This window comes from Orcinus orca, chromosome 17, assembly GCF_937001465.1.
Source record: "Orcinus orca chromosome 17, mOrcOrc1.1, whole genome shotgun sequence".
Lineage (NCBI taxonomy): Eukaryota > Metazoa > Chordata > Mammalia > Artiodactyla > Delphinidae > Orcinus > Orcinus orca.
Window position 1 is genome coordinate 15,802,572 of NC_064575.1, and position 26,170 is coordinate 15,828,741.

The window sequence follows — 26,170 nt, forward strand, 5'->3', positions numbered from 1 at the left end:
GGCCTAGTTCACAAGATAAGGCAGCGCCAAAATGCCCACAAATTACCAGTTCGATCTTTTCCTTAAGTGCCGTGAAAATGTTAAAACACAGTGCTCGGAAATGAGCTCTCTAAAAAAAGTTTTCTAAGCTTCACGAGCTGGTATTTTTTTTTTTTTTTACTACTTACATAGCTAGCCGTGTAATGCAGTATCTCAGTTCCCAAAAGAGCAAATCCACCCTTCAGGAAACGTACTACAGGCAACTACATTTCGTTGTTTTTGTCGTTTTCTGTAAGTGCCTCCCCTATAGGTGCGGTCATTTAAGCGTATAGAAAACATGGCAGGGTCTGACAGTTCTAAACCATTCTCCATTTTGATGTATTCGCCAGCATTTTCAGATTCTTAACCTTCAAAGCCATTGTTCAGGGTCGTTGCAGGGATGAAATAATATATGTAAGATAATTAGAAAAGTGCTGGGCATATGATAAGTGCATATGATAAACAGTCGCTGTTTTTTTGTGTTATGGGCAGCAGAGTTTTCCATCTCGATAGAGCATAGCTTGTCACGTTCCCATCTTCCTCCCTAATCTTGGTTTCCGAACTAAATAATTTGGTGTTCACACGGCTATGACCTCCCTTTTCCCCACCAGTTCCTCGCACTCAAGTCGCACTGTGGCTGCAGGGATTCCTGGGGCGTAAGGACCTGGTTGATGCCGCTTTCTTTCCCATCACGGCAGAGCTGAGTTTCTTTCTTTGTCTGCGTGGCCCTTCTGTGTTACCCACTGCTCGTGCTTTCCAGCGCCCACCACCGCTGCTGCCAACACAGCCATTTCTCTCTTCTGATTTTCTTCTTCACGTTCTCGGCTGTTCTCTCTTGTTTCTTCTGTACGCTTGTATCGTGTACACAAAGCCTGACCCTTTTGATAGTGATTCTCCTTCCTTGCCAGCACATGAGTTAGATCTGGCTCTTTCTTTGCTACGCCTGTTTGGTTACTGGGTTCTTGGAGCTCTCTTTGCTGGTTATATATATATACATATATATGTGTACAGACACATATATAATAGTATACATATTAAATTTTTTATATTTATTTCATATAGAGAGAATTTTTTTTCCTCCTGGGGAAGGGGAGAGAAGGAGAATTTAGGTAATGCTTCCTAATCTGGAACTATTTCAGAAGCCTGGATTATGATGATGATGATGATGATGATGATAACAATAATAATAATAATCACCCCTCCCCCACCACTACCACATCACTGCCACAATGAACACAGTAAAGAAAAATAAGCCTTTGAATGCGGACTACGTGCCAGATGTTGGTCAGTGATATACACGGATAATCTCAATGAAACCTCACAATGCTACTGTGGGAACAGATAATATTATCCCCACATTTGAGACAAAGAAATGGAGACATGAGACGTCAAGCCCCATGCTGAAGTCCCACGGACAGCAAGGGCAGGGCTGTTGCACAGGCAGCCTGACTCTAGAATTTACGCTGTTAGCCACAGTGCAAGATTTCACTGTACCTTTAAGTCCAACCTTCTAAATCTCACAGAACCAAAGAGGTGATCATCAAAAATTTTCCTGAAGTGAATCAGCATAACACTCACTGAGTCATCTGGGTTACTAGAATATTCCTTCTAGTATCGTGAAATCCTAACATTACGAAATCTTAGTAACTAAATCTCTGAATAACTCATCATCATACCTTATATTTAAAAGGTATATATTTAAAAGTTCAAAGGATATTGGAGAAAATACTAGGTAAAACGCTCCCAAATCACTAAAAAACATATACTGTCATCCAAGATTCTAAGATCTTTTAACAGATATAAGATTGATACAAGCAAAAATCACTGTTATTCATTAAGGATAATAGAATTTAGAGAATTTTGACAATAATTTCAGACATTATAGAAAGTTTTATATTAAAAAGAAGTATTGAAAAGACAAAGGTCTATAGACTCCCATGACTGGGCACATAAAATCATTTCATCCACTTCATTTTCTACAATGCACTTAATATTTAAGAAATACATATTAATCAGAGTTTACTTATTTATCCACATTTGACCATAAGGAGTTTATAGCATATTACGTATCATTATCCATCATCAGACTGGCAACTTTCAAGTTAATAGCATATTATTCTTTGGCTTGGTGTGTGAAAGTCATATTTTAGATTATTCTGAAAATGAGTGAGGTGCCGTTATAGAAATATCCCTATGAAATAATACCTCAGTCATGGAAAAAGGGCTCTAAAATCCCACTGGAAAGGCCATTCAACCAGGGGACGCCTAAAAACACAGAAAGTTGTAACGCAACATCCCAGATGCAATGAAACCTATAACTAGAAAAGCAATGCTATATTTGGTGCTACACATGTCCTTATTTCTGCTTTAAAACAGACTTTTTTCAGCCTCCAAATTAACGTTCTTTTCTCCTCTTTCATGTCCACTCTTCTCTCTACACTGACGCTATGCTTACAACTCTGACAGCTAGTTAGTCCTCTTAGGAACTTTCCTGCCACATAAGCTTTGGATCTGCGAGGACAGAAAGATAAAGCTAAGTCAAGGGCAATATTTCTCGAACTCTCTGAGACCCACAGCATGCTTCTCTTCTCCTAATCCTTCCCAGGCTGACAATTTAGCAAAATATAATAGTTATGTATGACTAAAAGAATGAGATGAAAAAAGAAAAGACACAGAGCGCATGTCTGATTTCACCACCATAAGATTTACTACGGACGTACCATGAAAGTTTCTAAACACTTAACTCGCAATTTCTGTACTCAGCCCATTGTGGATGGTAACCAAAGGGCCGCACATGCGCTCAAGCCCAGGAATCACACATGTAGTTACCTCTCCTCTCCGGAAGGCGCTTCACCTGTTTCATTCTGACCTTTAGGATCCACTTCTCCTTAAAGAGACTGGATGCCCGGAGTAGAACGGAACCGACCATAGTGCCAGATTTTTTCCCCATAACTCTCCTAAGACTCTGCAATTGCATAATGTATTTGTCTGTTTGCCTACTGTCTCTCTCCTTGACACCAATGAAAGCTTTAGGAGCGAACAGACTTTGCTTGCCTTATGATCCGTTTCATTACTAAAGCCTAAGACTATTCGATCCTTTAATGAAGTCTCATCGATGTTTGTTCTTTCTATCCCTTTACTTAACTGATATTCAGCATGTGGAGAAACATAGCTCTTTTCCAAGAGCAGCTTTCAAGTTTTGGAATCAAGCACATGAGTAATATCCTTCTAACACTAAATGCTATCTGTCATAAGGTAATTTTAATTTTGTAGCCATCAAATATATCAAAATTTTACAATCCATGCCTTTTTATACCAAAGGCAAAACCAAGTATGAAAGGATTAATGAATCTGGTCCCACAAAATTTTAGCTTCCCGTGCGGGAAAAAAAGCTCTTAAAAATGATAAACTATATATAGTTTTATAAATCTATAAAACATTACTAAAGTTTAAGAGACATAATATAAGAAATAATAAGAAAAGACAAACACCACCATGCAAGAAAAGAAAAACTGGTTTATCAGCTCAATTTTCTAAAAATACACATGAAAACAACAATAAAATCTCGGATCTTCCAAAATGACAATTTTTTTTTAAAGTAAAATATTTAACGTGTTCACGCTAATTCACAGCCCTTCTTTGTGGAAATATATAACAAATCCCTAAAAGAGTTGAAAACAGTTTACCTAGCAATTCCACACTTAAGTTTACTCAAAGGAAATAATTAAGCACGCACATAAGATATTCGTGGCATTGCTCCAGACGTCCAATAATAGGGGGGTTAGTTAAATAAGATATATCTGTGAAACCATGCAGCCATTAAAATGATGCCATAAAATAGATTTTATTGATGTGAAAAGATGTCTATAACATACCTGTTACTTAAAAGAGCAGGTTGCTAAGTCTACCAGCGGATGAATGGATAAAGAAGATGTGGTATACACACACACACAATGGAATACTACTCAGCCATAAGAAAAGAAAGAAATTTGCAGCAACAAGGATGGACTTGGAGGGTATTATGCTAAGTGAAAAATGTCAGACAAAGGTGGACAAATACTGTATCATATCACTTATATGTGGAATCCAAAAAATAAAACAAATTAGTGACTATAACACAAAAGAAACAGACTCACAGATACAGAGAACAAACTAGTGGTTACCAGTGGGGAGAGGAAAGCGGGGAGGGACAAGATGGGGGAGGGGATTGAGGGGTACAAACTATTATGTATAAAATAAATGAGCTACAAGTATGTATTGTACAACACAGGGAATATAGCCAGTATTTTGTAGTAACTATAAACGAAATATAACCTTTAAAAATTGTGAATCATTATGTTGTACTTCTCTAACTTATGTAATATTGTACATCAACTACACTTCAATAAATAAACAAATAATTTTTTTAAAAATAGCAGGTATTTAAATCTACTATAGCTTGGCACTATTGAAAGGATGCATATCATTTGTTAAACTGATTAGCGGTAAAAACAAAATATTAGGAGAATGTTTAAATTAGGTGAGAACAATTTTCAAGTATTTTAGACACATTTGCATGATAATAATCTAATTACAGTAATGCCTACTCGTGAAACAGCTCTGACAACTGTAAGCTTTCAGCTGTCATCCATATGACTTGCACTTACATTATGTTTTGTCTATAGTTTGAAAAATCAGAACCCAGGGATGCGTCCTTGGAAGCAATAGCTTGAAGATGCATTTAGTGGCTGTCAGTTTGATCTCCTGGTCTTTGGCAGATCATTTAGTCAACACCTATCACATGCTCTATTTCCAGAGCCGTGAAAATGAAAATGAAGAAAACATACCCCTTTGAGACAGGTTGATTGGCGACACCAAGTGCCAGGGTTTTTAGCATGTATCATACTACAACCTCTTACACCATTGACTTTGCTTTTTTTTTTTTTCACTCTTTTTTTAGTTGATAGAAGCAAAGGCAGAAAACTTCAATGACACAAAGAATTTTAGAGCTTTTTGTAAAAGAACCTGAGTGATCATCCAGTCTAACCCCTGGATGTTATAAATATGGAAATTTAGGCCTAGAGAGCAGGGAAGTAAAGAACCAGACTAGAACCAGGTATCTTGCCTCCAAGCCCAGCCCACTTTCACCATCATCTGCTCCTTACACAGAATATCAGGTGCCACTTTAGAAAGTAATTATTGTCCCACAGGATTAATGAAAAGAGCAATGCCAGTGTGTATACAGACCTTGCATCTGGTAGCTGTACGGTGCCTGTCCAGGTTGAGGGGTCCCAAAGCTTGTACCATAGCTGAGAAATCCTGTCTGTCCAGGTGACTGAGACTGTGACAATCCACCTTCAGTCTTGATGCCTGCCCACAATGCACCTAAATCAGTTAGTGATAGCTTATCTATCTGTTCATTTTCAAAAGCTGGTCCATATACAAAAACACTCCCACAACTATCCAATTACAAACGCTTCCCCCCCCCCCCGCAGTGTTATCTCAATAACCAAGGCCATAGAGTGAAATACCCTTCACTGTAACTTCAATTAAAAAGAATAAAACCAGGATTATTACAGATTTCAATGCGTATCTGCACTATTCTTTTCTTTTGTTTTCCTGAATTCCATTTTCTATAAAATTTAACTCCAGTGATATCATTTCTATAATTAGTTGTATTGCTTTACAAGAGTTTAAGATCATCTTTACAGTCCAGAAATGGCCGTAATTAAACTTGAACATTATTCTAAATGTTGTTGCATTAACATCAGAATCAAAATATTTTTTCTAAAAAGTGATTAATTAGAGTCTCTAGCCTCATAACATTAAAAACATTTTTTTTCTTTACTCTTTCTACCACAAAGCTGATTTTAGTACACATCACAGTTTGAGGTCAGAGGTAGCAATATTGGGCATAGAACTAAGCAACACAGGGGGAAGCCTTCTCCCAGATATCCAGATCCTACAGGCAGTAAGCACAAGAGAAGAAGAATAATAACTCAATCCTATAGAACAGCATAGTGCTTTATAAACAGCACAGAGAAATTGACAAGTAGTTCTCCTTCTGTCCCTTATAGTTTCAGGTTTTTATTCAAATATAATTGTTTTAAGTGTAACATAAAGTACACTTTCTTTTCATCACATAATGTAAAAATAGTGTATTTGTGGCCCCCCAATACTTCCCAAAGTGCCAAGCTGACATCCTAATTTCAGGACTTGGGTTTGGCGGTATCGTTGTACAGGGCTCAGCCCTGGATCATAATTAAAGACACTCATGAAAGTTAACAACTGTCCTTAATTCCCACAGAGGGAGGGGATGAAAATTTCTGCCAAGGGAATTCACATTTTGGAATAATTTTACTTTTCACTTAAGATAAATAATATCTTTGGGATCTAGAATACACAGTAGTCTCACTGTTTATTTCCATTTTAGGGGAATTTCATCAGTAGAATGAAGTTAGGTAACTTTCCTAAGGCAGTGGAAGAATCTGACTCTTGGCGAAGAGAGCCTACTCTAATTCCTGAAGTATCTCTAAGTAACCTCATAATGGCCTTACATTTCAGTCTTAACACAACCTTAGCATTTTTTAAAAATGTGACTTTCCCTGTACAGGCAATCCCAAACCAATGAATAACCCAAACTTATAAATGGTCCCTGGAAAAACAAGTGCCCAAGACAGGTGGTTAGATGGCTCTAGAAAACTCCCTTCCTTTTCAGGGTGTCACAATAGAGATTTTCCCCCTTCTCTCTCCATTTGATGCTATAATGATCTGCTTTCAGTCTTCACCTGTGCCACCTCTGTTTTTAGCCTGGAGGCTCAGGATGGGAATCTTTGTGATGAGAACAGGTAAGGAAAAGCAGGAAGAGGTAGAAAACACCCATAGCCACACCTGTGTCCATAGCTTCTATCCACAAGCTGTCAAACTCATCTCACTGGTCGACTCCACGCAGATCCAGTGAAGAATGGCACGACCTCTTCCTCCTCGTGGACCCCTTGCTCTTACTATGAAAAGATTTGCCTATCTTTTCTTATTGGGTCTAGGTGAAAAGTCAGGGGACACAAGTCCTTGGAGAAAGTCTTCTAGAACTATCAGGACCTTAACTATCAGCAGTTAAAACCCCTAAACGATGTGCTCTTCCTTCAGAGCAAGCAATAGGGAGAAGGCTGCCATATTTTTCCATGCACTGGCCCAAGAAAAAGAGAATGGCTGGTCAGAAGCACTGGGGCATCTCCTTGTCCTCAAGGTACGAAAAGAGAAGAAAGGAGGTGATCAGAAAAATACTAAGGACTGAGAATTATTCCCAGGAGATTTATAAGCATGGAAGGTCCTGGGATCAAAGCCCTCTACACTGAGACTCACTCTCACCACCTCCCCTATCCCCACCTACCACATGAAAATCCCCATCTTCATCCTACTAGTTCTGAGCCTAACCTCCGAACCTCTGCTCATCTCACTCTACTGGAACAACTATTTCAGACAACAGGGCCATCTGTTGATGGTTTAGAACTAGAGAAGTCCTTACCCCGCAGCCCAGAAATTGGCAAAGGGCCCTTCCATGACTGAATGGGGAAGAGAAAGAAAAACAAGAGAGTTGTGTGAGTGGCAGCCAAGGCGGTAACAGGAATGGTACCTTCCCCCGGCAGCACTGATAGGTCTACAGTACTTGAGTATTGCTTGTACTGGAAAATACATTTCTACTTCAAATAATCAGCTTACAAATAAATTTTGAGGATATAAATTGGGGACTGCCTTAACTCACATTATAGAATTGAAGTTACACAATTCAAACCATAGACTCTTTTAGCATAAGAATAGTTTAAAAGTAAATTACAGACAAATTTAATCTATATTTAACGTTATTTTGAGAAACGACTAAAAGTCATGGAAATGAAAGATAATTCTAGAAAGTCCATTTTATGGCTGTTTTTAAAGTCTGGTTGAAAAACGCCTCCCTAGATCACATTCAGTTGTGATCTTTTTAAAATAAAACTATGAATGTTGAAGTCATACATAATTTAGATTTTAATTTCTATATATTTTATAAGAAATTTATATATATGGCCAATTTGGGGTAAAGACAGAACAAAAAAGCAAAAAATAATTTACCTTCTAATGATTAATGAAATGCTTAAAGAAGAACATTATTTCTTTCAGACTGAGAAAAATTATTATGAAATAACGATAGCAGCAGAAGCATAATTAGAATATTGATCACAAAACACTCCACCAGTTTTTTCTATCAGTCTTGCTTCCAAACTTTCATGTATTTTTTTCTGGATCACTAGGTTTTATTTATTTCTTAATAAAATGCCAATAATCCATATTTTTCTCTTCCAACAAGTTGCAGTTTGTTTGAAATTACAGCTACCATTCAATGGAAGTGAAGGTATTCTGGAATCCTAAGCTTTTAAAAAATTAAACTTTGAGGTTTGGCTGGATTTATTTTTAATTTACAGGTATTGACCCTGTAACAATTGAGTTAAATTACACTAAGATAAAGATAATCTCCAGGTGGGAAGGAACAAATAGGGATGTGAGCTTTAAATGTTTCCTGATTGGCCTCTTTAAAGTGCAGCCCAAGCCATGATATAGATCACTTTTCGTAATGGTTGACAATGCTGAAATTTGAGACTACTACCCCCCCTCAAGTTTAGAGCCAGGGTTTGTTGAACTCTGCTTGTACTTCTCTAATCATAGCTCAGCATCTGATAAATAGGAAATGAATCTTCACCCCAAAAGACTCCATTCACAGAAGTTTTATCAGAAATATGCACCAAAATACTTTGGATTCCAGAGCCAAGCGCTCAAGTGGCAAATTAAGAATTGAGATATAAATGGAAACAAAACAAAACAAAACGAGAGCAAGAGGGCATATGAACCATGGTATTTGCCACCTCTGACCTCAAGATAAGTAACTACCAGCTCTTCCAATGCTCATTAGAAACGATCATTTTAAGAATTTAGACACAAAAGGTGACCACCCTTTCTCAAGTGGCCCAAGAGGACCGTCTTTAAGTACCACTCCTGTGAAACTTTCACACGTACAGGTGTGCCCACTAGGCAACGTCAGTGCTAAAGCCGAGGGATTACTCACCATAGGAGGAAATTCCATAGGGCTGTCCCGGCTGTGGGTACGTGGCATAGGCTGTAGCTTGTTGCATTCCTGTGGTAAACTGTGTTTGCCCATATGCAGCCATAGTTTGTGAGGAAGGGGTAGGGAGAATATGTGGGTATGGTCTGCTATTTGTCAGAAATGACAGAAAATAGAAAGCCCATGCATTAGATGGAAACATGCAAGGTAACTGATTAACAACCAAATCACAAATTCCAGTTAAGACTGTTTCTTAATGTATAACTTTCAAGTGTAATACACAAAGAACCAAAATACTACAGTGTCCCTCCTAGGTGATGCTCCAAATAAATTTGCGTAAATACATTTAGGTCTCTATGAAACACGCTTTAGGTTAAATTAAGATGTAACACGTGGGCACCAGACACGACTTGAAATAAGGTAAAAGACTACTCGGAAAAGTTATTTATTGATTAAGAGAAAATATATCTTACTTGGAAGGATAAATCTGTGGTGGGGAGAATTGGTGAGACGGTCTTGGGCTGAAGCTACTGCTCCCAATGGCTGGAAAAAGAAAAATAATGCACAATAATCCAAGCAAAATACAAAATATGTATAAAGCATTGATATAGTTTCAACTATAGGTTGTGGCCACATGAAACCGTAGACCTTTTGGACCCGCAGAAATGGCAATTTCATAAGTCAACCTAATAGAAAGTTAAACTATATTAAGGAACCTATAGGAACTGATCAAGTGATTCGAATTTTAAATCAACTCTTAGAAAACACAGTCATAATATTCTTAAATACCTGTCAGTGATGGCTTTTACAGTGGCAATACTTTAAGAGCACAGGGAGTCCCGGCCACTGGTTGGAACCACCGCGCTGAAAGGGGAGGGATGAACTTGAATTACAGGGCTGGGCGGGACCGGAAGGTCCTCTGGTCTATTGTTTGTGTTCAAGGGGACACACGCCCCTGAGACTGTGTTACTGGGAAATGCAGTCTAATCTCCGCTCGGGGAAGTAGAAATAGGACAGATCCTCATTTGCCTGCACTGATTCAGCAATTTTTTAAAAATAAGAATGCATTCCTATAACCATCTAAAATTTCTCAAGTTGCAAACTAAGCCCATTTTTTCTTGCACGGAGATGGATATTCCTTTGCCTTTCAGTTATATATGCTCCACTTCAGCATTCAAGTCACAAAGCTTTTTTTTTAAGAGATTATTTAAGCATTCAAGCAGAATCTCATTTCTTTTTAATCACATATACTTGATTCAATAAGTCTCAGAAATGCACGAAACTCTTCTATCAAATATTCTTCTACAATCATTCTGAACTAAAGAAGCAAAAAAAAAAAGTGTTTTTTTTTCCAACATGAGGCCTTAAAATGGTGATTCTCAGCTTCTTTCATTGCTAATATGGGCCATCTATTTATGTACATAAATATCTACACACATTTACATATATACACATTTACATAAATATATACATATATACATACACACACACACACACACACACACATATATATATATATATATATGTATTTCCCCTTTTCCCTTCAAACTCATCCTACGCTTTTCCTGGCTAAGATGCATATGCTTTGGGTACAATTATTATAAGATGTAATATGTTTATTTTCTTCTATGAATAATCACTGTCTGCAGAGGCTCTATTATTTATTCATTATATTCTACATTAAAACCTTTCATAAGCTTCCATGAACTCCGGGTTTTATACATTTTCATGATATCACATCAGTACAGTTATGTTTCTCAAATGTAATTTTCTAGCTTGTGTTTGGGAAAACAGTGGTGGTTTTGGGTTAGAATCTCAAAACCTATGACTAATCCTTTCCCGGTAAAGCAAATAGGCCTAACCCAGGGACAAGAGAATAGATGAAGGTCAGCAGTACTCATGAGACCTGCCAGACTTCAACCCTCTGGCTGTTGGTCTGGCAGAGATGGAGGCCATATTAATGAGAGAAGGCAGGCCAGCTTGGCTGGTGTCCCCCATCTCTTGGCACATGTTGGGTCACTACTCTGTTCCAGGCATTGCACTCCATGCTGCAGATGCAAACATGCAAAGACAAGTCCTGTCGTCACACGTGGGGAGGCCAACGTACAAATAGCTACGCGAGGATTAAATACAATTTATAGAAGGGAGAGAATGCTTGGACCACAAGCGCTGCCACTTGCCCAGGCCACCTGCAATTACAACCTTTCTAATCCCTCTTCTAGGCCTGGAAAGAGACCAAGGGCAGAGAAGATTTATCCAGCAGAGCTGCTGGAGGGGTAATATCTTCCCTGGATCATCATAGATAGAAAGAAGTTTTTAAAAAATGAAACCACAACACAAATATGTACTACCACACAAAAAACCCCAAAGCCATCTGAGGATGGAAGCCGCAGAAATCCCTTTTATTCTTTTCTTGCTCTGTCCCTGTGTTTTTCAAATTATGGGTCACAACCCATGAAAAGATTGTAAACTCAACTTCATAGGTTCTGCTCAGCAATTTTTTATAAACAAATAGAATAAAAGAATAGAAGATATCAGGGTGATTGTACAGCATAAGGTGGGTTCCATGAAGCTCTGATTTAGATTATATGCATAGTATATGTGTGTACACATGAAGAAAGATTTGGGAGGTTGCAGAGTGTGGTCATACAAACACAGTTTCTGGAATTAGAATTTAATTTCAGCTCAGATTCAAGATCCAACTCTTCTACATGGTCTTGGTCAAGTTATTTGATCCCTCTAAGCCCTGACATGTTCTCATGTAAAATGATGGCAGTAATACTACCTACACCTCATAGGATGGTTGTGAGGAGTAAATGAAGTAATGACATAAAGCAAATAATACTGTGTTTGTGTAAGAAATGTTTAACATCTCAGATTCCCAAATTCCCACTATCTTTGCCCCCACATTTGCCCTTTTTCTGTATTTTTAATTCTACTCGATGGACAGCATCACCATCTATCCAGCAAAATGCTTAAAAACAGGATTCTTTATCCCCATTTTATATATGGGGCTAGAAATTAAGTAACATGTCCAAGCAAATAAATAGGAAAGCTGGTATCTGAACCCACATCTGCCCACTCTTTCCACCAAAACATACTATCCCCTGACCCCCCTTCATAGAAACTAGAAACCTCAGAATCATCTCATTTTTTTCTCCCTCTGTGACTCTCAAGTCACCCGTCTCCAATTCAGAAACACCCATTGAGCTGTGCTGCATTTTCCAGCCCTACCCTCCTGTCCCGGGGCGGGTCCTCATTATGTCTCACCCGGACTAGAGAAACGGCCATCTAGCTATTCACCCTGCATTCCACCCACTGCCCTTTGACTCTCACTTCTGCCACCACACTGATCTTCCTTACCCGGAAACTTCTTCACGTCCATTCTCCAGTTTACAATCTCTCACCTGCACTTATACTATCCCTAGAAAAAAATTCCAAATTCCTTGGAAGATTATATAAAGATATTCAAGCATCCACCCTCCTGTGGGTTTAGTTACACAGCATCCCTGGACTTGAGGACTGCCCGTGCATGCCATGCATTTTCCTGTCTGTCTTGGCTGGTCTTCATGTCAGAGCCTACTGCCATGTTAATGCTCTTCTTTCCTCTGCCTGTCAAACACTCTTCCACTGGGACTAAAACATTATCTTCTCTTTAGGATAGTATCTTCTTTCTCTGTACTTTTTGGAATGTTGTAAACACTCGCAAAGTTGCACTCACCACACTACATGATGGTTAGTTTATGTAGTGTATAGATGTTAGTTTCCTCGGCTACCTGTGAGCTTCCAGGGCCAAGGACCTCCTACTCTCCTTTGTTTCCTTGGCACCTGGTAGGGCCTGGCATGTGGTAGGTAATCAATAAATAACATTTGTTTAATGAGACTGTGAGGTTTAGGTCATAAGCAAAGTAGATATTTTTAAACCATAATAACTTGAAAGATGGTTAAATTATTTTAAGTTATTTATAAACACACAACAATAAACCTGATCTTTGGCAATATAAATGGGTCGATAGTTTTCCTTATGAAATAGATGTGAATAAGAACCCATGATGCTGCCCGAGTATTTGCTGCTACTTACCTGTGTGCACCTAAAATTACTGACTATGTAATGCCATGTAAACAGCCATACCCTTAGGGCTTTCTCTAAATTCAAACCCCTGTGATCTCTGTGTAGCCTAAAGTCAAGAATCTTCCACCTTCTACCTCAAGTACTTTTTTCCTTAATTGCCTAAAACACTTTAAACTTTTTAATAATAATCTAAGAATTCAGATTATTTTTAATTTCATGAGACCAGAATAACCTAAGGCAAAAAGAATGCTCCCAGGCCATTTATCAAGGTAAATAAATTGGTTCTCTTACCATTAGTAAACTCCAAAGGCCACATGGCAGAGCCCTGGGGATGTAGGGGCAACAGGTCCTTCTTTGTTTTAGCACTCTTGTTTCCTATCATTGCATTCTTTCTCCTACCTCTCACATGTAAGTTAAAGAAGCTCCCCAAATCTTACTGCAGGAAGGGAGAGAAGGACCCATGGTGAATTAATATTCACAAGCTAGAGAATCCACTGAGAAAGTCGATAGAAATCTAAAAATTAGCAAGTCCTCAGTTCACGGCTCCCCTGGGCTCCCATCTCGTCCATGTCAACATCATTCAGCTGGACACACAGGTCAAAAGCCTAAAAGTTAAGTTTTGATTCTTCTCCTTTCCTCATACCCTTTTATCCTAAGTCCAGTCAGCTCTCCCTTCCAAATATAGGCTAAAAGTGACAACTCCTCACTCTCTCTTGTCTGCCACTCTGTTCCAGTCACCAACGTTGGCCGTGGCCATCAGAGAGGACAGCCAGGGCACCGCCCCCTGACCTCACCTTCCCTCCCCTCCCAGATAGGATACTGGCACACTGCATCCTGCTTCAGTGGTTCCTCCAGGAAACACGTGGGCTAACACAGTCCTCTTCTTCTGCACCAGGAAATGCTGGTCTCCCTGCTTCTCCCTACCTTCTTCCCACCCTTCTCCCAAAGAGAATTTTCCACATGACAAACAGTGATCTCTTAAAAACATAAATTAGATCATCATGTCAAACCCCTCCTTGCCCTCAACTCCAAACCCTGTTATCCTGTTTCATTTTGATTAACCCAAACTTATTCCCTCACTTCACTAAGACCTCTGCTCAGATGCCCTTTCCTGAGAGAAGCCTTCCTTCTAAAAGACACCCCTACCCACTCTTCACCATAGTCTTTGATCTGCTTTCGTTTTCTTCAGAGCACTTTTCACTGCCTATTTACTTATATTACCACTTACCTATTTATCATTTGTCTCTCCCACAAGAATGAAAGCTCCATGAGAGCAGGGACCTGTCTACTTTTTCACCTCTATAGTCCCACTGTCTAGAACATTGCCTGGCCCACAGTAGGTGCTCAATACAGAATTGTTGAATGAATGAATCAGATCCCAAAAGGTAGATCTTTTCATGAACAATTACGAAAACAAGAAATCATATTTGTCAGATGTGATTCTTTTCTCCTCTAGAAATTTCCGATTTTCAAATACCCCCAGACATCAATGTTGAATGAATGCATATCAATTGACATTTTATTTAACAAATGAATAACAAATTTGGGCTTTGTGGAAGTGGAAGCAGCAGCAGGCAAAGACATTTTGTAATCCCTCAAAGCACATTATTTTCAACTCCAATTGTTCTTAACATTTTAATCATTAAAATATTGCTTTTCATTGGTCAATAGTAAATGAGCAGAACGTCACTGTGTTTTAAAAACACAATAAACAACCTTGCATTTTTCAATTCAGCCACATGCCTTGGAAAATCAACCTCTCTCCTCCAGTTTCCCCACACCAGGATACCTGGAGATTTCACTGGAGAAGAGTGAGCCTCACTGCCTCCTTAATGCTTTAAGATGCTAGGGTTCCTTGAAGGACAAAGGTGGAAACAGCTATTACCAGTGTCAGGATGACTCCATATCTTCTTTATCCTTGCTATTTCCTTAAGATACCCAGAATATTAGGGATGTGAATTTTTAAGTTATCATAGAGAAGGAAGGTAGGCATAGTGACCACAGAGGTAAAGACCATCTTGGAGTTAATTCTTGGAGATTGCTTTCTCCAGCCTCCTCTTCCTCTTATAAACCCTAAGTCCTATTCACAGCCACTCCAGCATGCCATGGTTTTCACATCTTTACTTATGAAAGGTGGGGGGAGAGAAGGAGATGCGGGTGAAGGGGATGGAAGAGGAGGGGGAAGGAGAAAGGGAGAAAAAGAAAGAGGAGGAGAAGAGGAGGAGAGAAGGGAAGAGAAAAAGTAAAAGACAACAGTAAATGAAGGTCCATCCCCATGGTGCTCTGTGCTTCCTATGCCTTGACCCAGTTCCCCAGGTCACCTGATCCTTTCCTCTGCGTCCAACACAGACCATCAATCTATGGCAAATGAGATTCTCTACAGCTTCAGTCTCTTCACCAAACTATTCCTCCACCCTCCGCTAAGCCCTCCTCCAAGGCCCTTACTTCTCCTGCATATCTTTTCCCAGTAGAGGCTGCTCATTCTCTCAGATTCCAGACCTACAAACACATCCTCCTTGTTGTTTCTTCCAAATCATTGTTTTTCTGCTCTCCCACGAAACCCTCCCTTCTCTGAGGTTCCTGACAACTCTTTAACACTTCCATGAATGACCCACCTCCTAAGCACTTCCCTGCATTTATCAAAAACTTTAGTATTTGACTGTGTCCCCTGACACATCCCAACATCATCTTGGGTCATGCATCCAGCGCTTTTCTCATTTCTGTCTTGGCCTCAACTCTGGCCTTCTACGTCAACCATCAAGCTCAAGACCACATCCTGGACCTCTTTCTCCATTCCAGTCTTAAACCACAACAGCACTGACTGATTTCATTTGTTTATTTACAAACATGTACTGACCACTGTGTATGAGCTCCATTCTATGATGGCCACTGGGATTGTAAGTGTGAACAAGACAAACAGTATCTGTTCTCATAGGGCTACAGTTTAGCAGGAGGAAAGATGATGCAAAGATGATGCACAGTTTAGCAGAAGGAAAGACGATCCAGTAATTTTTAAAGGAGTGATAAAGGCTGAGGAAGGGAAGTACAGAGAACCAACTCCAGAAGCATCAGGTGGAGGCCTCACTGAGTTCTGAGATTAAGGAAGGAACATCCTCTTCTTCCAGAATTTTCATTCCTTTATTCCCATCTCATCTATTCTCCAACCCATCAAGAGAGGCAGGCCCCCTGACATCCTTATCCTCTCTCAATTTATTTCCCCTTCCTTCACTTTTTTCTATCTAGCCTAGATACATGAAGTTATTTGAAACTCGTCTTTTACTGGCATCCTCAATTTTCTTCTCATATTGAGTCACTTCAGAGAGAAAAGTAGAAGCCATCATTCATTCATGTATTCAATAATTTATCTAGTAAATATCTGAGTGCCTAACACAAGCTGGATACGTTTTCAGGTGTCAGGGATACAAATGAACAAAAGAAGACCAAATCCCTGCCATCTCAAGCTTACATTCTGGTGGGGGTGAGAGACCAGCAATAAACCTAATACACAAGTGGATGATATAGTTTGTAAAAGGTTCGAAGTGTTATTGGGTGGGTGGGGGATTCTGGAAGTCTATAGTAAGAGTTTTGTAACACTGAGTAAGGTGGTCAGGGTGAGCCTCAATGGTGGGATTTGAAGGTGGTGAAGCAGTCAGGCAGGTGCACAGAGACGTGTTCCAGGCAGAGGCACTGCCCCTGCAGAGGCCCTTATTAGAGGAACAGCAGGAGGCAAGGGAAGCAGGCAGTAAGGTCTGATGGGGCTTGCAGGCTAATTGTAATGAATCGGCTTTTATTCAGAGATGAATGGGAGCCACTGGAAGGTTCGAACAGAGGAATCAGGCAGGAATTCCCTCAAAGTCTTGTCTCCTCCTCCTCCACTTCAAACTCATCTGTGTTACTTTCCATCAATCTTCCCTGATATTTCTGTGGAAAAGTTATTCCTTTTCTAGGCTGACCCACTTCTGTTCTGAATTTAAGCCATTGCTGCCCCATCAGGGTCACCTCTACCTTTCACCCCTGCCTCTATAAAGTTCGTGCTGGCAGCCCAAAACACCCTGACCTAAATGCCATCCCCAACCCTCCAGCCCTCTTTCTAACAGACTACCTTCTCTTCTTCTCCCTTTACCACTTATCGACGTGAAAGACATTTTTCTCTTTCCTGTCTCCACTTCCTCATCGTATTCATTAAGTCATTCATCCACTCAATAAACTTTATGAGCACATACTATCTGCTAGGAACTATGCTGGAGACACAGAAGTAGGGCATGTAGGCCAGCGGGCACAGGGGGAGATGAAGCCCGCTTGTCCACTGAAACTGCCATAGGTTAAATTCATTCATGCTTCTCATTTTTTATTTTCTTATTTTGAAATAATTCGACAACTGGAGAAAAGTTGCAAGAATAGTAGAAAAACTTCCCAGATCTCTTTCACCCAAATTCCACAAATGGTAATGTTTTATGAGATTAACTTTATCCTTTATTCTCTTTCTCTCTCTATATGTGTGTATTACGCACATGTATAACTCACATTTTTTTGGAGTTGCAAATATGATGTCCCTTTACTCATAAATACTTCTATATGTATTTCTTAAAAACGAGGAACTTCTTCCCCACAGTACTGTGATAAAAATCAGGAGAAACCATGATGCAATACTATTATTCACAGATACTTTCAAAAAAATTATCTCTTTGCAGTTTAGTATGTGATTTTTAACTTGTACTTTAACATGATTACTTTTTAAAAGTATGAATGTTATACATATGCTCTGCAAAAAAATATGAAGAAGGCAGAAGGAATAAAATTCAAATTATATTCCACCATTCAGAGAGAGCCAACCATTAATTTTTATACACATACACACAGACACAAATACATACAAATAAATGTCTTTTTAAACAAAACTGTGATTATACGGAACATATTACTCTTTTATAATCTGCTTTACACTTAATATAAGTAAACATTTTCTCATGTCATTAAGTTTTTTTAAAAAACCATTTTTAAAACCTGTATATGAATCTATCATATAGAAGTGCTTCCTTGAAGTTTCTTTCCTGCCTTTACTTCCATTTCAATACTCTTTTTCTTCTTCCCCAATCACCTGTGTTTTCATCTTATCCTCTACCCATCTCTTATGTATTGGTTTTCCCTGGGTTCTGTCTTCAACCTTGTTATACCCTGCTAGCGTCAACTCTCTGTACACTTTCAGAATTTCCATTCCAGATCTTTCCTGAGCTCCAACATCTTCAGGTGCGTGTTAAATCACCACTAACAAGCCCCAAACAGAAGCTACCACCTTTCTTCCTCAGTCATACCTCTCAGATTCCCTCACTCCTCCCTTTTCTCTCTGCTTCACTCATCCCCACCATGCTCATTGGGCACTATGACCATAAATTCTATTTCATAAATACATCTTAATCCATCACCTTTTCACAGCCATTGCCAGCACCCTATCTCAGGTCTTCAGCATTTCTTGTGAAAATGATTGCAAAAACCCCTAACTGTTCTCTCCCCTTCAGTTCCCCAACCTCCCCTCCATCCTGCCTGAGTCCTTCCATAAGGGAAAGTGATCACGCAACCTGATGCCTCCCGTGGCACTCAGGATAAAACACACATGCCACGTGGAACACACCTGCCTGTTTAGACTCTGGTCCCTTCCTCTCCGTGCAGCACACCCCGCACTGCTCACACCGGACACACCAAGAATGCTGAACCATCAGTGGTGCCTCCAAGTTCCACACCTCCGTGCCTTGGTCTCCTCCCACGGAACACTCCACCCGTCCAGCTTCCCCATCCTCAATTCTACATGTGCTTTATTCCTACACATTCTTTAAGGCTGAGTGCAGGCATCCTCTCCAGGAAACCCTCCCTGACCACCCCACCCCAACTCGGTCTCTGTTGGGTCCTTCCTGGGTATGCTTAGGGGTCCCCGGGCCTCCCTCGGCATTATCCAGCTGTACTATGATGGCCTGGTGATTACTTCGCCCTATTAAGTCGCAAGGCAGGACCGTTCTCATACACCTTTGAATCCATAACAGCACCAAGCACACTGCCTGACATAAGTCAAATTCTAGTAAATGCTTTATGAAAGAACTATGGGTGTAACACCTGTTGTTATCTCCTTATTGCCTCCAGCTGGTATCATCAGCATAAAAGTTGTGCATCTGCATTTCATTTTATATCTATTTATAACTCCTTCTAATTGGAGTGTATGTGAAATGATCCCACGAGCTAGACGAAATCAATCACAAACTTAGAAAAGTATAGCATTTCCGATGGAGAGGTCTCATAAACACAGCAAATCACTTGAAAAGGGTTAAAAAATTGAAGAATTACTTCCGATAAGAATGAGTTTTAATTGAAAGAGTCCAAGCTGGGTAATTTGGAAAAGATACAATCAGAGCCTCACAGTGAATTTATTATCACAGTCACGTTCTTATCAGCAATTTCATCATCATGGAGGTGAAACTTGTATGTTTTGTTTGTTGAAGGCAGGCTTTCTCAAAATGAAAGAGATTAAAAAATTAATTAAGGATCTAAAGCTGCTTGACAAAGTCTGATCTCTAGTTGACATGACAGTTAGTTAGGAGGATGCCGTGGCAAGTCTGTTTAGGGGCTATCAGAAGCCAAATTGTGCGTGATTAGAAAAATCACATAGGGACTTCCCTGGTGGCACAGTGGTTAAGAATCTGCCTGCCAATGCAGGGGACAAGGGTTCGAGCCCTGATCTGGGAGGATCCCACATGCCGCGGAGCAACTAAGCACGTGCGCCACAACTACTGAGCCTGCGCTCTAGAGCCCGCGAGCCACAGCTACTGAGACCGCATGCCACAACTACTGAGCCTGCGCGCCTGGAGCCCGTGGTCCGCAACAAGAGAAGCCACTGCAGTGAGAAGCCCACGCACCGCAACGAAGAGTAGCCCCTGCTCCCTGCAACCAGAGAAAGCACGCATGTGGCAACAACGACCCAACACAGCCATAAATAAATTAATAAATTTGTTAAAAAAGAAAGAAAAAATCACACAGATGAGAGACAGAGGGAAGGAGTCATCAACATAATAAAGATAATTTAGAGAAGACGGAGAACAATTCCCCTTTTGATTTTTTTCTCCTTTACAGAATACCAACATTTTCAGCAAACACTTCATCACACCAAACAAAAACATCAGAATTGCAAATATGTGACGCTGAGAAAAACTATACAGTATTACACAGATGATATCCACATATATACATATACACATGCGTACACACACATACATATACACACATATATTTGTATATGTAAACTAGGAAAAATAATGTTTCATATTACTGTGAAAATCTAATATTTATTCCTTACCTGAACCTGAGAAATTGTCTAAAGACCCGTCTGCTGTTGTTGAAACTATTTCACTGCTGCTCATTGGCTCTGTTTTAACTACAAAAATAAACAACATATATCATATACCCAATTAATATTTATAAAGGCATAGTAGAGAAGATATAACATTCAAAATAATTATAAGAAAATCATTTAAAAATCAATCTTTTCGTATTTGAATATAAATCAGAATAATATTCCTAAGAGTCTTTTTAAAAGAAATTCCCATGTTAAGTTTTTCTTCCTAAGGAAACAATCTATTGTGGCAAGTTACCTTTTAATAGAAACACTTTAAAAGTAGTTCAATTCATTGTTGTCTTAAATGTTTACTAAATTGCTTACTAAAATAAATAACTTATGTTTCAAAATTTACAAAATGTGGATGTGAAATTATTTCCTTGGGTTTGTAGCCATTCGGTCAAATAGAGTCCAAAGGATAGAAGAGAAAGACTTGAAGAAGTGGGAAATAACACCAGCTTTCATGATGCTCAAGGACAGGTGCACGCACACACACACTTTCTCAGTTATCCAGCATGGCTAAAAAACAGAGTGCTCACTTTAATGGACTGTTATTACCACCCAGCCATGACAATTCATCAAGGTCTGATGTACACTTAGTACCCAAACCACACTAAATATAAATGAAGCAGAAATAAAATTTTCCATTTCAAAATAACAGTAGCAGACAGTTTGTGGAAAGCATAACCTTCAGTAAAGTCCCTTGGGTCTGTAAACTAAAAACATTTCTCTTTATGCTATAGGTTCTCCAAAGGAAATCTACTTTACTGATATAGTGAGGGGATTATTGCATCCCTACAGATAAGGCAGAATACCTCAGAACCCTATTTCCCCTAGTTTTAGCTTTTTTAAAATAATAATAAAAAAAAAAATAGCATCATTGTTTTCCCTAGAAACTACTAGTGAAGTTCTTGTTTCCCTAGAAACTACTAGTGAAGTTCTATCACTGGAATTTGCCTAGCCTACTTTGTGGAAGTTATACATCCCTATTAACAGGTTTTCAAGAAGAGTGTAATAATACTTTAGAGGCTACTTAAAAATCAATAACATGTTTCCCAAAATGAAGGCCCTAACAAGAGAATATTTGGGGTGGCTTCTCTCACCAAGTAAACACATTCTGGAATGGGAAAGGATGATGGAGAAAATGAAGCTTTTCCTTCTCTCAACACTGCCAATCTCTTATAAACATCAGGCAAAGGACAAATTCACCCTCTTGGGCCTTCAAATCTTTTACGAGTGCATAATGAGTAATTCGAAAATTCACATTATAAATAGTTGCAGCCGATAGTTTCAAAAAAAAAATTATTTAGACTGTCTCTAAACCAAGTTGAAAAATAAAACCAGTGAGTCCAAAGGGAATCACTTCAATTGATTGCTTTAATGTAGACCAAACAATAGTGTAACTGAAATTTTCTCTTTTCCACCAGTTGTTTCAGATTAGAAGTCTTAGTTGATGCTAATAAATTCTGATATAAGCCTGTATTTCCCTCCTCTCTTCACGCCTCCAGGAAACCTAATGATTTTGCTCTTCATAACCATTATATAGCTACAGATTTAGGAAGGCAGGGACACCACTGCTGGTGCACGGTTTCATGCCCAGTTGTCCACATCCTTATTTTACATCTTTAAAAAGAACTCATATAACGCCCTGTACATAAAAAACAATGGTTCTATTTCACTCTATACTGGACAAATTACCATGGGATCTGAACTCAGAATCAAATACCACACACCCAGAAAAAGATCAGAATTAGGCCCAAGAGGAATGGGTCCTACAAAGTACCTCCTACGTGTCAGATTCTTTGTAGACATTTTGATTAATCTCTTTAAACAATTCTACAAGTAGGTCTCGGAACACAACACACAAACTCACTAGTTACGTACTGCCTTCTTGTTTCACAGGCAAAAACTGAAATCAGAGGGGTTAGGAAATTGCCCAAAGTTACACAGTAAGTGGCAGAAATGGGATTTCATGTTGGATATATTTTATTCCAAGTCTTGAAAACTAGCAGTAAGCGGCACTTCCCAATAATTAGAGCTACTCGACAACAGAGCAAGGCACTGCCACACCTGGTGGACACGGTGCAAAACAAAACCCCTGCAGTCCTTGTCTTCCTAGAGCGTTCACGCTTCCAGGCTAGTGAACTTGCTGGAAGATCTCAAGCAGAAAGTCCACGCCTACCCGTCTGCCTGGGAAAGATGGTGAAGAAGAAATTTACAGTGTGAGATGTTAGCCCAGATGACTTCTAAGTCTTGGCCAAATCTAAGGTCTATGAATCTGTAGACTGGACTATAAAATTCACGAAAGCTTGACTACGCCAAACCACTCCTACTCCTGTACCCCAAGACCTACCCCAGCTACTCTCCATAATTAGCTTAATCAAGTACAGCTTTCACTCCCAAGAGGCGCATTCAATTATACTTGCAATGCCATTAAAACTAGGCAAAAAGAATAGGAAGGAAACGAAGAGGATACTTTTTCTTTTAGGCCCCCAGCCCACTGCTTTTTGCCATTGTTCAAATATACTCATCTATACACTAAAGAATAAAGACTCCCTTTTCCTGATGAACCCAAGTTTTTAAAAGGATCACTGTTGAAGAGAAGAGGCAGTACATAAAGGAACTACCAGGATATTCGCGATTTTATCAGGTACTGTAATTGAATCTGTGATCACCCGCTACCTGATGCTAAAGAGACTGGTGATTTATTGTGATGGAAAATAGTTTCTGAACGAAAGCCAAATAAATGGAGACCACTGCTGGCTTTGTGGTTGCCAAGCATACATCCACCAGAAAGTTAAAAAGAATCATCTCTGGCCACCAGAACTTTACCCATCCTCACTAGCGCCATGACATTTATAAATATGCCATAGGTGATATAATAGAGCACCCTTCTAAAGCTTTGCATTTAAAAACACAACATGCTGAATTTTTTTTTGTAAGTTTGAGAGATTTCAAATGCTGTCATGTCTGAGAACAATGATCCCATCTGAGCTATTTATCTGAAAAGAAAAATCTGAGTGACGTGTTCTCCTCTAAATAATGGTAGAATTCTTTTATCTCTGCCATACTTTTTCCTGCATTACGTGACTTCAGTCTATCAGAAAATAACAACTTTTAGTCTCTTTTGCCACCACTCAAGAGTCTCTCTTTTTCCTACCACTCCAAATTTCCAATCTTCCATCTGATACTTAAGGACCTACTCATCCTTTAAAAATATTCAGAAATTCTCTTTTACCCCTTTAATCTCCCTGATCCCCTCAACAGCTTCACCTGTCCATGTACTTTAGGCCTGAGTTATCCTGGGCAACTTGCTACCCTCCAGAAGTGCCACAAACTTCCATCTAGCAATTTCTTTGCACTTTGGTTTTGGAGGCAAATAATCCAGCTACCTGCTATCAGACTTTGTAAAAGTTACATGATCTCTTCAACCTTAATTATCTCATATAAAATATTTTAAAAGTAATATCTACAGTGATATATACATACACACACATATGTGTGTGTGTAGGTGTGTGTATATATATATATATACACCTACATACACACACACACACACACACACAATGGAACACTACTCAGCCATAAAACAAATAAAATCTTTCCATTTGTGACAACATGGATAGACCTTGAGGGTATTATGCTAAGTGGAACAAGTCAGAAGAGAAAGATGCCATACGCTTTCACTTTTATGTGGAATCTACAAAACAAACGAACAAACAAAGCAAAACTCATAAAGAGAACAGACACTCATAGATACAAAGAACAGATTGGTGGTCGCCAGAGGAGTGTTGTGGGTGGGTGAGATGGGTGAAGGGGGTCAAGAAATACGAACTTCCAGTTATAAAATAAACAAGCCATGGGGATGTAATGTACAGCATGGGGGCTACAGCCAATAATATCGTCCTGCATATCTGAAAGTTGCTAGAAGGGTGCATCTTGAAAGTTCTCATCACAAGCAAAGAAAATATCTATATTATAGAAATGCAATAAGGATCCATAAAAACGTATGTAAAGTACCTGATACAAATAAGGAACTGAAACTATATTTATCATCATCATTAGTAGCAGCAGTATTATACCTACCTACCCTGAATGCCTTTCTCCTGGGGAATAGTACCAGGGAGCAATAGGGAACAGAGTTAAAATATAGAATAAATAAATGAATGAATGAATAAAGGAAGGAATAAAGAGTTAAAAGCACCAGCTTTGGAATTATCAGTTGAAGTTCAATCTAGCTTTGCTATTAACAGTATGAACCTGGAAAAATTACTCAACTTCTGTGTGCCTCAGCTTCCTTCTCTATAAGTGGGGATAACATACTCACGAGAAGATTAAAAAAGATAAATGCTTAAAAATCATTCAGCACTGTGCTAGGTCCAGAGGCCATGTTTTTATAGTTACTTCTATCATTAGAGTATCTTTATTAAAGTAATTATGAGAAATCAAAGTGTTTCTTCTGGGACAGAATCTGTTACAAACTTCACATTAAAGTTAAGCTTACCCTTTGAAAAGTAAATTAGAATAATCTAAAGCTAAGTGACTTGTCTAAGATCAACCATTAGGGCAACTGCCTCAGGACAGCCAAAATCAAATCACGGTAACTTGGCGGTAACTCAAGAGGAAGGACTAAATCATGATTATATTAAGTAAACATATCTGCTAATCCCAGAGTCCTAATTTATCCCTCTCCTCCAACTCCCTTTCCGCTTTGGTAACCATAAGTTTGTTTTCTATGTCTGTGAGTCTGCTTTTGTTTTGTAAATAAGTTCATTTGTGTCATATTTTAGATTCCATGTGTAAGCGATATCATATGGTATTTGTCTCTTTCTGACTTACTTCACTTAGTGTGATAATCTCTAGGTCCATCCATGTTGCTGCAAATTCTTCTGCCCATTTTTTAATTGGGTTGTTTGTTTTTTTGATGTTGAGTTGTATGAGCTGTTTATATATGTTGGCTATTAGTCCCTTATGGGTCATATCATTTGCAAATATTTTCTCCCATTCAGTAGGTTGTCTTCATTTTGTCAATGGCTTCCTTTGGTGTGCAAAAGCTTTTTAGTTTAATTAGGTACCATTTGTTTATTCTTTTATTTTTATATCTTTATTGGAGTATAATTGCTTTACAATGTTGTGTTAGTTTCTGCTGTACAACAAAGTGAATCAGCTATATGTATACATATATCCCCATATCTCCTCCCTCTTGAGCCTCCCTCCCACCTTCCCTATCCCACCCCTCTAGATCGTCATAAAGCATCAAGCTGATCTCCCTGTGCTATGCAGCAGCTTCCCACTAGCCATCGATTTTACATTTGGTAGTGTATATATATCAGTGCTACTCTCTCACTTCATCCCAGCTTCCCCTTCCCCCATTGTGTCCTCAAGTCCATCCTCTACATCTGTGTCTTTATTCCTGCCCTGCTATTAGGTTCATCAGTACTGTTTTTTTAGATTCCATATATGTGCGTTAGCGTACGGTATTTGTTTTTCTCTTTCTGACTTACTTCACTCTGTATGACAGACTCTAGGTCCATCCACTTCCTACTATATATATAAAATAGATAAACAACAAGGTCCTACTGTACAGCACAAGGTACTATATTCAATATCCTGTAATAAACCATAAGGG

At 39.1% G+C, this 26,170-nt stretch overlaps 1 protein-coding gene across 9 annotated transcripts in view; it reads right to left on the reverse strand.

Moving 5' to 3' along the window:
- EYA1 (EYA transcriptional coactivator and phosphatase 1) overlaps positions 1-26,170 on the reverse strand; it is a 158,916-nt gene that overhangs the window by 107,545 nt on the left and 25,201 nt on the right. For 4 of the 9 annotated variants that reach the window (XM_004280580.3, XM_049700465.1, XM_049700464.1 and 1 more), the window contains 4 exons: positions 20,503-20,580; positions 9,565-9,634; positions 9,095-9,240; positions 5,245-5,382 (listed from right to left, as the gene is read on the reverse strand). In XM_004280580.3, the coding sequence (XP_004280628.1) occupies positions 5,245-5,382; positions 9,095-9,240; positions 9,565-9,634; positions 20,503-20,580 (432 nt within the window). Of the gene's footprint in view, positions 1-5,244; positions 5,383-9,094; positions 9,241-9,564; positions 9,635-20,502; positions 20,581-26,170 lie in introns of those variants that run through there. The other 5 variants (XM_049700469.1, XM_049700468.1, XM_049700463.1 and 2 more) reach the window with 5 other exon arrangements.